The 14,648-nt window shown below is 44.9% G+C and overlaps 1 protein-coding gene across 1 annotated transcript; it reads right to left on the bottom strand.

Annotated features, from left to right (window-relative positions):
• Window positions 1–9,434: 9,434 nt before the first annotated feature.
• Window positions 9,435–14,243, bottom strand: CUNH9orf131 (chromosome unknown C9orf131 homolog). Its single transcript, XM_027839391.1, has 2 exons — window positions 14,010–14,243; window positions 9,435–12,320 (listed from the first exon to the last, which is right to left on the bottom strand). The coding sequence occupies exons 1-2, from the start codon at window positions 14,241–14,243 to the stop codon at window positions 9,435–9,437; spliced, it is 3,120 nt and encodes a 1,039-aa protein (XP_027695192.1).
• Between the last annotated feature and the right edge of the window lie 405 nt (window positions 14,244–14,648).

Consider the following 14,648-nt stretch of genomic DNA (forward strand, 5'->3'; position numbering starts at 1 on the left):
ACATGATGTTGTTATGGCATTAAAAAAACGCAGAAAGGACTCATGCTAGAACCCACATATAGTGTTCCAAGAGTCTTTAATACCTATTTAAACTTATAACTACACTAGAGCTTTTGAAACACCCTGTACAGTCAAGAAAATAACCTTTCATTTCCAGTGGTCCTCCTCCACCTACACTGTGACCTACACTTTCCTTATGACTTGGAGCTACCTTATGTGTCCCTTTTCCTCCCCAAAGGGGAAAAATTTGGGGTTAGCTAGAGAGCTGAGACACCCTCTCCCCTTTCCTTCTAGTCAGTCAAGGCTCCCTGATCCACATGGCTCAATGATTCCCTGGAGGTGGTTCGAGTGGGAAGATCTGTGTTTGCTTCACACTGTAGGGTCCTGTGTCTCACTTGTTGCTGAATTGCTCTATTGCTATGGCTTTTGATGTGCAGGCTTCTGCCATCAGCGTTTCACTGCATCTGCTCCTTCCAATTCACTCGTGAGTGAAAACGAAGGACGAACAACACCAGCAGCAGCAGCTGCTCCTGCTGCTTTTTTCAGCAGGTGTTGTGATCGGTCTCATTTCTACTTGAATCTCCTGCAAATGCCCGCCACCTTGGTTCCCAGTTGTCTCTTCCTCCATTGTCCTGCTTCCTGGTTTGCTCTTTCCCCCTAAGAGATAGTGTCAGTTCTAGATACCCCATGGAGGGTTTACCCTAGAAATATAATCCCTGTTCATAAATTTTACAAAATGGAAAAAATAATTTGCAGGGGTCAGGAGCAGGAGGGGAGGCAGACTAGTGATCTCTTTGGCTTAAACAAATCCCAGTGAAGAAATTTCTTCTCCAGTGGTATATTGGTACCTACTCTGAGTTACTTGGAAGCACTTAGGAGTTAAATTAGATTAGGTGTCTTGCCCTGGGTCCCACAGCCAGTATGGATCAGAGGCAGGGCTTGAATTGAGGTCTCTCTTGCCTCTGAGAGTAGCTCTCTATCTATTATGCTATGATGGCTCTCTCAGTTTGAGATTGTCAAAGCCAAAATGTCTCTGGGTTATTTTGTATTTTTAACTCTTTCCAGCAGGCCCGAGGTTGAGATCCTTTCCCAGGAATTTCAATTCATTTTACAGATGAAGAAACTGAGGTAAACAGCGTTAAATGACTTGCCCAGGGTCACATAGCTAGTAAGTATCTGAGGCTGGATTTGAACTCAGGAAGATGAGTCTTTCTGACTTCAAAACCAGCTCTCTATCCACTGTGTTACCTAATTAACATTATCTATTTTTGTTTTTATTTATTTTGTTAAACATTTCCCAATTATATTTTAATCTGGTTCTGGTGGCATTTGGGAAGGCCTCAAGTTTGATGCCTCTGTCTAGACCCTTTAAAACTTTGTGTTCTGAAACTCAGGTCCCACAGCTTCACCCTCCACACAGCCCTGCTCAACCAAGTCATGGGGAATTCATCCCATGTGTCTCTTCTTTCCCACAACACTTGGGTGAGCTGCCTCCCACTATGCCCATGGGTTAACCCAGCTCTGGGGAGGCTTAGCAAAGATGCTCCCGCTTCCTTTCCTTTTGCTTTTCTATTTTCCACCTTCCTGTGTGGTAGCTGGACCAGGACATGTAAATTAATCTGGAGCTTCTTTGAACTTTGAGAAGTTGTCAGAAATAAAAGTGGAGAAAGGGAGAAGCTAGCTGAACTTGATGCAAGCACTAAGTATGACAAGTGGTAAAGGAGCATTAGGATACCACTGCACTGGTGAAGATTTTATTTGTAGGAACTGTGTATGTTTGGTCTGGACAAGAAAAGACTTGGGGAGACATGATAGCTGTCTCCAATTATCTGAAGAATCATAGACCTAGAGCTTGAAGGGTAACTAGAATGGACCTCATAGCTCATCTAGTTCAATTCCTTAATTTTACAGACAAGGTAGCCAGGCCCCAGATACTTCCTAGCTACGTGACCCTGGGCAAATCACTTAACCCTGTTTGCCGCAGTTTCCTCATCTGTAAAATGAGCTGGAGAAGGAAATGATAAACCACTCCAGTATCTCTGCCAAGAAAACCCCAAATGGGGTCACAAAGAGTCAGACATGACTAAACAATAACAGAACAAAAAAGCCCCAGGGGAAATTAAATGACTTTCTCAGACACTGAATTTCACTTAATGAGAAATTCTTAATTTTCAAAATGAATTTCTCTAAATTTTTACACTTAAATTTTATCAAACATCAGAGGCAGGATTAGAACACAGGTCCCCTGACTCCAGTGCTATATATATATATATATATATATATATATATTTATGTATATATTATATTAATATATTATATATTATATATATGTGGAATTCAGTTTATTTTGCGAGGCCCCATAGGGCAAAACCAGATGGAAATTACAAAAATTATATTATGAAATGGTGGAAACTACAAAAAATTTATGGGAAACTAAAAATATAAAATAAATAAAAATAATTTTAAAATTAAAAATTTATTTTTAAAATTAGTTTAAAGTAAGAGAAAAATTTCTTTACACTTAGAGCTACAACAAGTAGAACAGGCTGTCTCGGATGGCAATGGGTTCTCATGCAATCCGCAAGGTCATCCAGCAGAGCAGCAGTCATTTGCCAGATTAGATAAGTGTTAGAAGTTAGAATGTAAATTATGTTCAGGTTGGACTAGATGGCCTTTATGAACCCTTTTGATGTTGAAATTCTGTGATACCACTAGTTGGTGGCAGTTAGGATTCGAATCTAGGTCTTCTGACTTCAAGCTACTGCTTTTTTTCAGCTTCAGTGCTTTGCAAAGTTTGAGGTAGTAGTATTTGATTTGGGTCTTGAAGTATGGAAAGACTTGTGACAGATGGAGATGAGTGACAAATATGGTAAAGGAGGCTAAATTTTTAAAAACTATATATAATGTATATGTGTATATATGTGTGTGTATATATATGTATGTATGTATGTATGTGTGTGTGTTCACACACATATACACACACTGGCAATAAAACCTAGACTGACAGAAGTGATAGAATGTGCATAGAACAATTTAGCATCTGCCCAAGGACAGAAGTGAGGCCTTCAGTAACATCCCTTTTCATCCACCCCATCCCCAAGTAAGAATCATTACCTGCAAAACAATTCCTAATGCAAAATGGTGCTTTGGAACCCATCAGATCTAGAAGCCTAGAGCCACTAGCCCTTTAGTTGACATACCTTTGACTCTGGAAAATGAAAGCTCTATCAGTAACTTGACTTCAGGAAAATTATTTCATTTCTCCAGTTTCCTTCATTTGTAAAGTGAATATCTTTTACTGACCTGGGTGGGCTTTTGAGAGTACATGGGAATATTGTGAGTTTGACAGAAATTTAACCAGTATTTAAAGAAAAACTCAAGGGGCAGCTAGGTGGTGCAGTGAATAGAGCTCTGGTCTTGGAGTCAGGAGAACCTGAGTTCAAATCCAGCCTGAGACACTTAACACTTACTAGCTGTGTGACCCTGGGCAAGTCACTTAACCCCAATTGCCCAATTAACCAAAAAAAAAAAAGAAAAAGAAAAGAAAAGAAAAACTCAAAAGACCAGGCCTAGCCCTAGGATTCAAGGTCAGCCTGTTTATAAGAAAAGACCTGGCAGGAAACTGTATGAAATGTCTTTTTCCTTTCTTCAGTATGTTATGGTCCTTGGTTAGATATATGACTTATCTGTAATAATACTTTGTGTTCATAGCTTGCCTACTTATGTGGAAAAGGAACCAAGTTTTGATCCAGAAGCCTGAAAAGAAATAGGACTAAAAAAAGGAACACCATGAGACAATATCATTAATAAACATTAATGAGAAAATTTAAGTGAAATACTGGTAAACAATGAAGCAGCATATTAAAAAATTCATTATAACCAAGTGGGAATTGCACCTAGAATGGAAGGATAGTTTAATTTCAGGAAAGCAATCAGTATGAAAAATGCCCATGCCAATGAGAAAAATCCTAAAGTTATATTATTATGTAAAGAGAGAGAAGGCTTTTGATAAAATACAACTGTAAAGGGGATGGATCTAGAACAGAACAGAATCTGTGTTTACTTCTGGAATGACCTCCTCCAGGGCCTTGTGCACGGGCACAGCAGGTTTCAACATGACCAGTTTAAAAGAACAATGGAAAGCTTGTGGTAGAGGGTTAGTCACAAGAGACCAGTATGCCTAAGGAGTGTGACAAGGGAAGCTGGTAGCATGAGGGTGGCATCCAGTGGTGCAAAAAGAAACTGGGTTCAGAAACGTGTAGCCAGACACCAGAAGACAGACCCAGATAGTGGAGCCAGCCTGGCCCTGAAGACCTGATTTAATCCTTAAATTGACCATCTCCTTTTTTTCTGGTAGTCTTGGTACTGATGAGGGATATTGGCCAGCTTGTAGGGGAAGTGGATGGGAGGGAGATGGTGATTTTTCCACCAGTGTGAGGGATGATTATTACACAAATAGAATATGTTTGTTAGAAGAACAGGGCACGGAATTGCCTAGAGTGGGGAGAGAGCCCGGGTGGTTTTGTGAGTGGGTCTTACGGCAGTCCTGTGGGACACCCTCACAACCATCCACAGTTGAATGCAGTGGTAATGTAGCCACTGCATTGCCACTTCTGCTGGGGTAGTTAAAGGACTCAGAAAATGGGAAGAGGACTGATGGATCTTGGACCAGGCTCTCTTCCCCTCCCCTCCTTTCTTCTGGGGAGTAGAACTTGCAAGGTCTATTTACCATTTCAGGTTCACTACATTTTAGTTTTTTCCTGATCTCCACCTAGTGAAAGTGTTTCTTTTCAAGGGACACAGGACTTTCCAAATCAGTTTTGAATCAAGGTCCTGTAATTCTTCTAAGTCCAGTTATATGACTTATTTGGAGGCTACTATTGTGCTGGCTGGGGCTAAGCACGGTAAGGGTGAGTTATTGTTTCCCTCTCTCATTCCAAACAGCTAGAAAGTAGTTAAGTATTGGCTGATAATTACCACGTTGCTGATGTTAAGACGTGTCTGACTCTCTGTGACCCCATTTGGGGTCTTCTTGGCAAAAATTCTGCAGTGGTTTGCCCTTTCCTTTTCCATCTTATTTTACAGATGACAAATTGAGGCAAACAAGGTTAAGTGACTTGCCCAGGGTCACACAGCTAGTAAGTATCTGAGGTCAGATTTGAACTCACATCCATCAGACTCCAGGACCACCTAACCGCCCACAGAATTGTTAAGGATAGCTAACCAGGCAGCCTCCTAATGGGACGTGATTGTTTTTCTCCACTATTTAAAAGGACCATAGATTTAGAGCTGGCCCTATCAGGGGTGGGGAACCTGCAGCCTCAGGGCCACATGTGGCCTTCTAGGTCCTTGTGTGTGGCCTTTTGACTGAGTCTAAGTTTTACAGAATAAATCCTTTTATTAAGGGGTTTTGTTCTGTGAAGTTTGGATTCAGTCACAGGGCCGCACTTGAGGACCTAGAGGGCCACATGTGGCCTCGAGGTCACAGGTTCCCCACCCCTGCTTAAGTTATCTAGTTCAAGCTTCATTTTACAGATGAGGAAAATGAGACTGAGAGGGGTCAAGATACTTGCTCAAGTTAACACAGTAGTAAGAAGCAGTGACAGAAGTGGGATTTGAACTCAAATCTTCTGACTCCAATGTTCTTCCTCCCCTCCCCTCCCCCCCTTTCTCTCTGTCTCTCTCCCCCTCTTTTTCTCTCTCCTATATTCGTTTAACTTGCCCAGGTCAGAAATACAGAAATACATCACTGATGCTCCAACCAGTGCGGATACCTCACAGACCCCACCCTCCTGCAGCTCAGAATTCCTGAGCCCAGGAGATCCACCAAAGGAGAGGGATTATGATACATGAACTGTCCTGGGTTCCTCTCTTTCCCATCCTCTCCCTCTTGCACGATTCCTCGTCTGTGTCACCCTCCCTACCACAGTAAATTCCTGTTACATGTGGGGATTAACTATTATGCCTGGGAGCTGCCGCCTAAACTTTCCCAATATGCTCCACAAAGAACCTGTTGAAGGAGAGGCACTAGCAATAGTTGGGGGGTGGGGGGAGACGAATAAAAACTTCAGATAGAAGGAGGCACAAGCTGAGCATTAAAGGAAATTAGGGATTTTAAGAAGTGGAGGTGAAGAAGGAGTGAATTCCAAGCACAAGACACGGCCAATGCAAAGGCACAAAAAGAAAGTAGAAGGCCAGTTTGGCTGGACAGTAGAGTTTGTGAAAAAGAATGATATATAATAAGACCGTAAAAGTAAATGGGAGTCAGGTTGTGAAGGGTCTTAAATGACAGAGTAAGTTTGTATTTGATCCTAAAGGTAATAGTGAGCCACAGAAATTTATGGAGCAGGAGAATGATATGGTTAGACTTGTGCTTCAGAAAATCACTTTAGCAACTGTTAAGATGTGGATAGACAGAAGAAGGGAGAGAGCTGAGGTAGGGAGCTCAATTCTTTTTTATTTTTTCCCCAGTTAAAAACAATTTTTAACATTCATTTAAAATTTTTTTGAGTTCCAAATTTTCTCTCTCCCTTTCTCACCGCTCCTCTCTTTGAGGCAATAAGCAATTTGATATAGGTTATAGATGTTCAGTGATGTAAAACATATTACCATATTAGTCATGTTGTGAAAGAAGACACAGACCCAAAGGAAAAAAAATCACATAAAAATATAGAAAGTGAAAAATAGGCTTTGATCTGCATTCAGACTTTGTCAATTATTTCTCTGGAGGTGGATAGCATTTTTCATCATAAGTCCCTCGGAATTGTCTTGGATCATTGTATTGCTGAGAACAGCTAAGTCATTTTCACAGTTGATCATTGTACAGTATTGCTATTACTGTTATCCTGATTCTGCTCACTTCACTTTGTATCAGTTCACGTTAGTCTTTCCAGATTTTTCTGAAATCCAACTGCTCATCATTTCTTATAGCACAATAGTACTCCATTACAATCATATACCATAACTTGTTCAGTCATTCCCTAATTGATGGGCGTCCTCTCAATTTCCAATTCTTTGCCACTGCCAAAAAAGCTACTATATTTTTTTTAAAAATAGGTCCTTTTGGGGCAGGTAGGTGGCACGGTGGATAGAGCTCAGGTCTTGGAGTCTAGAGGACCTAAGTTCAAATCTGACCTCAGACACTTGCCACTTACTAGCTGTGTGACCCTGGGCAAGTCACTTAACCCCGATTGCTTCACCAAAAAAAAAAAAAAAGTCCTTTCCCCTCCTCTTTGGGATGCAGATCTAGTAGTGATATTGCTAGGTCAAAGGGTATGCAGTTTTGTAGCACTTTGGGCATAGTTTCAAATTATGGCTGGATCAGTTCACAACTCCACCAATGGTGAATTAGTGAGGGGAGCCCAATTTTTACCCTTTGTTGTATCACAAACTCTTTTGGTAGTCTGGTGAAGGCTGGGAACTCCTTGAAATAATATTTTTCAATGCATAAAGTAAAATACAGGCGATCACAAAGGAAACCAATTACATCAAAGTATAGTTATCAAAATATTTTAAAAAGAGTTTATAGACCCTGAATTAAGAACTCATAAATTATATTATTTCAGTAGTAAGGCAGAGGTGATAAGAGACTGAATTGAGAAAAGGGGACAGATATGTAGGTAAGAATCCTCTAACCTGGGATCACTCACAAGGCAATCCCATGACTGATGCTGACCAGGAAATCCCCCTTCTTTGACTGGAAGGTTAGAGTCTGGGAATCATGTTACCTAGGAAAGTGAACCCTCCTTCCATCACCCCTCCCCTTCCCAAAAGTCTAGGGTTCAGGAACATTGCTTATGACATCCTTCTCAGGCCAAGTGGGTTTCTGCAAGAAATATAACCATACCCTAACTGTTGCCATCTTGTGGGCTGAGAAAGTCCATTCTTAGGCTCTTTCCTTGCAGGCCATGTAGATGAGCTTATCCATCTCATCTACCCAAGGTGGTCATTACCAGTTTCCAGAGAGGGAGGAGACAATATGTTCTCAGGCTCTTTCCTCATTCCCACCCAACCCCAGTCTTCCCCCAGCTCTACTACGCACTACTGTGTCCTCTGAAAAGAAAAAAAGAAGCAAAAGGGTGCAGTAACAACTGTCACTTTCCTTTATAGTCCAGTTAAAGAGGAATTTCTTACAATGAGAGTCTGTTCTCCTGAAACCCAGCTAACCAACCATCTTGCAGATAGCTCCAGTCATTGAAAATGAATCAGGAGTTGCCTTTGTCCTTTTAACAAGATGTCAAAGAACATGTCCTGGATATGTGTTCTCAAATGAGGATGAAGGTTTTCTCAAATTAATGTGTACGTATGTGGAGGGGGAAGCAAGAATTACCCTTTTACTCCTACTCCCACCATCAACTTTCCTATAAAGACATGTAGGGAAGATGGGAACAAGAACAGGTAACAACAGAGGAATATAAAAACATAGCACTGGGATACTGCTGTCAGCAGTCCTTAAATTCAGAAACAGTTAAGAACAATGAATGGTCCTTGGGACTCAAACAGGGAAGTCTGGGACCTCACAGTTTCCAGTCAGGGTATGGAGGAGAGGCAGGAGTGGAAGAGGAAGGGACAAAGTTTTTAACAGGTTGGGCCAGGGGAGAGGTCATCAGAGAAGACATGGGGAATGTCTCCCTTCCAGGATTTTAGCTATACTGAGGAAAAGAACATCAGAGAAGGCATGGGGCAGAATGGATGGGGTGGCAACTACTGGAAAGCAGAGCTGCTCAATGCTGCCTGCTTTTGAACCAGGAGAACAATTTATAGATCGCTTCGGAAGACTTAAGGAGTTTGATCAGTGCAGTGGTCAACCACCCTACCGTGATTCCAAAGGACTGATGAAGCATGTTATCCACCTCTTGACAGAGAGGTGATAGGGAATTAGCATTTATACAATACCTATTACACACCAGGCACTTTATGTTATCTCATCTGATCCTCACAACCACCCTGAAAGGTAGATGCTGTTATCCCATTTTCTAGTTGAGAAAACTGAGACAGTCAGAAATTAAGTGACTTGCCCAAGGTCACACAGCTAGTAAATGTGTGAGGCTGAATTTGAACTCAGACCTTCCACTATCCACTGCACCACCCAAGTGCCTGACGGCAGAGTGAGATATTTTTGGACATGGCCAATGTAGGAATTTGTTTTGCTTAACTATGCATATTTGTTGCCAGGGTTTTGTTTTTTTCTTTTTCAACAGGTGATGGAGGGTTTGGGTCAGGGAGAAAAGAAATGCTGGTAATTGAAAAAAATTCAAAGTTTCAAAACAATTAAGTTCGTATTTGTTTTCCAAGTCAAGGAAAACGACCTTTTGAATGGAAAGGTCAGGACCCAAATGGCTGACAGGGAATCAATCTTTTCTCTCCCACTCTGATCCACCAAGTTGGCCTAGAAAGCAGCAGCAGCATTTGAGTTACAGAAGAGCTCTGTCTCTTTATTGGGGTGTCAGACGCAGAGCCTGGCCAGACCTAGAACCCTGGGCTATTTTCATTGCTGCCTGCAGACACTGCACTGACTGAGCTCTTCGGCTGTATAGGCTGTTCAGAAGCCCTCGCAGAAACTTCTGTAGGCGTCTCTTAGCTGGGCCAGAGGAACCAGAGGAGCTCTCTTTCTCTGCCTCCCTTCGTGGACCCCGGCCCCCTTGGGGGCGGTTCTGCTGGTGTCGGGAGTCCAAGCTGTCACCACCACCTGTGCCCTGACCCTTTGAAGGGCCCTGTGAGGGCAGAATTTGGGAAGTCTCAGCCTTAGAAGACTGGGGTAGCTCTGGTTGGGAAGCAGTTTGACAAAGATTCCTGTTCGCCTCACGTGGTGACACCAAGGACCTTCTTGCAGGACGGTGACTTGAAAACTTCTTGCCCTCCGACGAGCGACTCTTTCCTTTGGATGGGGACACTTCCCATCCTGCATCCCCTCCTCCCTGGTCTCCAGGTTTGGATTTCCTAGAGTGTTCTCTCTTCCGTCTGGGGACTGTGGTCTTGGCTTGGCTCTTGTCTGGGGGTGGGGGCTCTGACCTCACAGACCCCTCTTGTCTTGCCCTCCTGTGCACACATGGCATTTTGGCAGCCGCCATGTTCTTGTTGTACTGACTCAGGGACTGGGGCTCTGGGACCTTGGTGGCCTGGAGGTCAGGAGTCTGGAGAGGCATCAAGGGGACTTCTCTCTTTTCCCTGGAAGGGCCCTGCCCGTCTCTAGCAAGCTTCTGCAGCTGTAGCTGAGGGACAGCAGGAGGATGGCAGTGTAGGGGCTGAGTATCTTGAGATATAGCCTTCTTTGCTTGGACATGGGCACAGTTAGAGGACAGGGCTCCTACAGCCCCTTGGGAGGTAGGGTTGGGGGCTGGAATCTGACAAGTTGGGGGGTAGGAGGTAGCCAGGGGGCAGAGGTCTTGTTGAATGGGGATCCTAGGTAAAAATTGGCCAGGGAGTGGGGGACTGGGAGCTAGGGAATGGGGACCAGGGTTATACTGGTATTTCTTAATCTGGATTTTGGATTCTCTGTTCCAGGCACAACCTTCAGTTCCAGGGCTCAGGATCCCCTGGGGGTGGAGAGGTGCTTTTCCTATTGCTCCGTCCTCCTGGGGCATGGAGGTCACTATCCTGGACATTGAGAGTATATCTCCTGTGAGGGATCCTGGTGGGTGGTGCTTGTCCTCTTCAGTTTCAGCTGGCACCCTCAAAGTGATAGGCCAGGTCTGGGATGGGGGCTCCAGGGGAGGGGTATTGTGCCTTGGGGTACAGGGCAGATGTATTTGCTGGACTTCCCATCCTGGGAGCTCTGGACTAGCTAAGGGGACAGAGCTTTCCTCAAAGTGGGCTCCTTGAGGTTCAGCCTGAGGGAATGAAGACAGGACTGAGGTCCAAGGAGGCTGGGTCTGCATTCTGTCCCAACTTGGGGCTGTCCCTTTTGGAACTTCTGTGGAGCTGGCTCCTTGCAGCTCAGTCTGGGAGTTCATGTTAAGCACCGGGGCTGGAGGCTCAGCAGGCCAGGGAGGTTCTTTCTCTTGCATGGTATCCCATGGGACCTCAGGCACATGAGGAATCACAAAGGGATTTTCTGTAAAGCCAGTTCCTTGGGGCTCAGGTGAGGTGTGCAGGCTGAGGCAGGAGGCTGGAGTCTCAGCAGCCCAGGGCAGTTCACTTTGCTGGGTGTTATAGCATGAGTCCTTGGGCCCATGAAGATTCAGGGGGGCAGTCTCACTCCCACGTGAGCCTCCCATGAGGCTAGCTCCCTGAGGCTCAAGCAGATGTGGTGGAGATGCATTGAGGGCTGGGGCTGAGGGGTCAGTGTCCTGGGGAAACTGGTTCTGCCATTGGTCCTCCAATAGGGCCTCAGAGCCTATCACTTTGGGGTCTTCCTCTGGATCTTGGGGTTGAGGAAGGGGGACTAAGGGAGGGCTGGAGGTCTGGGATACAGATTCAGGGGGCCAGGGTAGTTCGCTATGTTGCACATCTTGAGGCCCAAGGACCTCATGTTCATCTGAAGCCATCACTTTTGTGACTTCCATGACGTCAGCTTCTTGAGGCTTCACTGGGGAATGTGGGGGAGATAGTAAAGGTAGGATTGGGTGTTGGGACTCAGAGGCCTGCCATGGGGCTTCTGGTTCATTTGGGAGCTCAGAGGATGCCATTTCTGTAGCCTCACAGTTTCCATGCAAGACAGGGAGGGGAGAGATTGAGAGGAGGTACAGGGGAGGAAGAGACACAGTTTTAACCGATAGGTTGGGCAAGGGGAGGTAAGAAAGCTCATTGAAGAAGATAAGAGGAGTGTCAGAAGGTGACTGTTGATTAGTGGTCCCAGTGGGAAAGGTGCAACCAGACTTTGGGAAAGTGACCCCCAAGGACTCACTGTGAAGGGAAGGGAGACCCCAGAAGAGCTGGATGTACCCTTTTGCCTTGGCACTTGAAGTAGACAAGGGACAAAGGGAGGTGGGGGCCTGGATCAGGCCAGTAGAGCTGTGAGGGTAGTGAGAGTTGGGCATTGGCTCTGGTGTCACTGTTTTGACTGGGAATTCTTTGGAACCCACAAAGGGCTGATATGCCCCATGAGGGCCCAAGAATGAGGGGTGTAGATTCCCCACTTCTTTATTCGGTGTCCCTAAGGCCTTCTGCTCAGCCTCCATCTTCCTATGGTGAAAATACCACCAAGGGGCTAGCCTCATCTGTCCCAACATATCCTTCTCTTTCTCCTCTTCATCCTCCTGCTCCTCTTCCTCTTCCTCTTCTTCCTCCTTGTGGAACAGAGCTCTTTTCCAGCTCAGGGGCTGCCAACTTTGGATTCTCTCTAGGAAGTTAGGGTAAGTAGGAAATAGAAATGGGAGGACCTAGGGAGTAGAGGGAGAAGTGAATAACATAAGAACTGAAGGCATGGCTGGGGGTGGAAGGTAATCATTACTCAACCTCTTCTGTGCTCTGTATGGGGGCAAGACTCAATGGTCACTCACATAGTCCTTCCATGTGTCAAGGGGGGCAGTGGTTGTTTGACCTGCTCTGTACCCACTGGTAATTGTCACTCTGCAATGTATCTGATGGTTACTTCCTTTGCCTTATTACTGGTCTACAATCACCCTATATCGTGTCCTGGGGGTAGTGGTCATTCAAGCATCTCCATGTCAGGGGTCAGTGGTTTTTCACCCTGTCCTATTTCTAGGGGTCAATGGTAACTCCCCTGTCCTGTCTTGGGTCCTAGGACTCATCTTTTTCTGTGTCCAGGGGTCAATGGTCTCTCCCTTGCTTTGTATCTGGAAGTCACTGTAACTCACCCTGTTTTATGTTTTGGAGCTGGTGGCCGCATGAAACAGAGTCATTCTGCTTTATATCCTAGGAGTCAATGGTCACTTATCTCTCCCTATGTTTAGAAGTCAATAGTCCCACACTCTTCCCTGTGTGTCTGCGGAAGGGGTCAATGATCATTCACCCTGCCTTGTGTCCAGAAGTCAATCTCTCACTCCTGTGTCTGGGGGAAGTCAGTGTTCTATCACTTTGTCCTATATTATTTTGGAGCTAGTGGTCACACTGCCTTGTATCCTAGGGGTCACTCCTCTTTGTCCCATGTCCAGAAGTCAACGGTCTCTCATTCTGCTTACATCTATGGGTCAGTGATCACTCATTTTGCTTCAATGTCTTAGAGTCAGTGGTCACTCAGTTTCTGGGAGCCAGTGATGGCAGAATACCAGAATCTGGGAGCTGGAAGGGATTCTTCTTAGAGTTGGACGATCTCATTGTTAGGGATCTTCCTTACATGAAGTCTAAATTGGCTTCTCTGAAATTTCTACACTTGATTGCTAGTTCTACCCTCGGGGACCCAGCAGAGTTAAGTCCAACCCTCTTCCAGTTAGTCTTGTTACATGGAGACAGATACCATCCCCCGCTCAACCTTCTCTTCTCCAAGCTCAACACTCCCTGTTTCGTCAGAGGATCATCGGATGACATGATCATAACAAGATGCTTCACTGTCCTAGTTGGCCTCCTCAGGATGCTGACCAGCTTAGGGTCATGGAATCATAGATCTGGAACTGGAAGATAACTTAGAGGTTATTTAGTATAATATCCCCATTTTACCAATGAGGAAACTGAGGTCCAGAGCACTTAAATAACTTGTCCAACTCACATAGATAATAAGTAACTGAACTTAGATTCAAACTCAGGTCCTTTAACCCCAAATCTAGTGCTCACCCCTACTCTACATTACTCTGCTTTCTCCCTTTTCAACATCTTTCCCAAAATGTGGTGCCCAGAATGGCACTTGCCTTGTTCCTTGTCTACAAGTAAGTGGTCACTCACCCTACCACATTTGGTGGTCAGTGGCCACGAACCCCACAGTGTAATGGGGCATCAAGAATTATTTGCCTCGACTTATGCCCAGGAGATCAGTGGTCATTTGCCTTGCTTTATATCCAATAGAAAGTGGTCACTCACCCTGCCCTGTGTCTTGGGGATGGCAGTAGTCAATTTTGCCCTTTTGTGTCTGGGGGTCACTTTGTGTCTGGGGATGGGGGATGGCAGTTACTCACCATGCTTTGACTCCCATCCTGCTTTGTTGGGAGCCATCGGTGACACGTTCTCCTAAACTGCCAAATCAGGAACAGCAGAAGAATCAGCAGGTTCCCAGGACTCTGGGGGCAACTGCAGCCACATTGGGAGCACCCCAGCGGCAGCAGAGCTTCCTTTATCTTCCCCCAGATCAGTCCAAGTTGGACCTTGGCTGTGAGCATTCTCACCCACCCCATCTTCCGCAGGAGGCCCATAGAAACAGCAACACATTCCACTGATGTCATAGATTCTATAGAATCGAGGAATATGAGAGCTCGAAGGACTGTCCCAGAGTGTGCACCTTCTCTAGTCTGGCTTTCATACAGCTAACAAAAGTGCTCTTAATGCAAAGGTCTAACCGTATTACTCCTTCATCAAAAAAACTTTCAGGGGCTCCCTATTGCTTTAAGCTACACTAGATACACCTTAGCTGCAAGTGCTGTGGAAAGAATGAAGGCTTTGGAAACAGGACCTGGGTTTGAATCTTGGATCTACTATTTACTACATGTATATACTACCTGTTTGACCTTGGACAGGGCAGCTAGGTGGTGCAGTGGATAGAGTGCCTTAGGAAGACTCATATTCCTGAGTTCAAATCTGACTTCAGACACTTCCTAGCT

Source organism: Vombatus ursinus, unplaced genomic scaffold, assembly GCF_900497805.2.
Source record: "Vombatus ursinus unplaced genomic scaffold, bare-nosed wombat genome assembly UNPS02014832.1, whole genome shotgun sequence".
Classification (NCBI taxonomy): domain Eukaryota; kingdom Metazoa; phylum Chordata; class Mammalia; order Diprotodontia; family Vombatidae; genus Vombatus; species Vombatus ursinus.

What these genes read in the sequence shown, in the direction of transcription:
- CUNH9orf131 (XM_027839391.1), bottom strand. Translation starts at nt 14,243, where the DNA reads ATGGGCCTCCTGCGGAAGATGGGGTGGGTGAGAATGCTCACAGCCAAG. An exon ending in AGGATGGGAGTCAAAGCATG is followed by an intron (nt 12,321 to 14,009) that starts GTGAGTAACTGC and finishes TCTACTCCCTAG; the next exon opens with GTCCTCCCATTTCTATTTCC.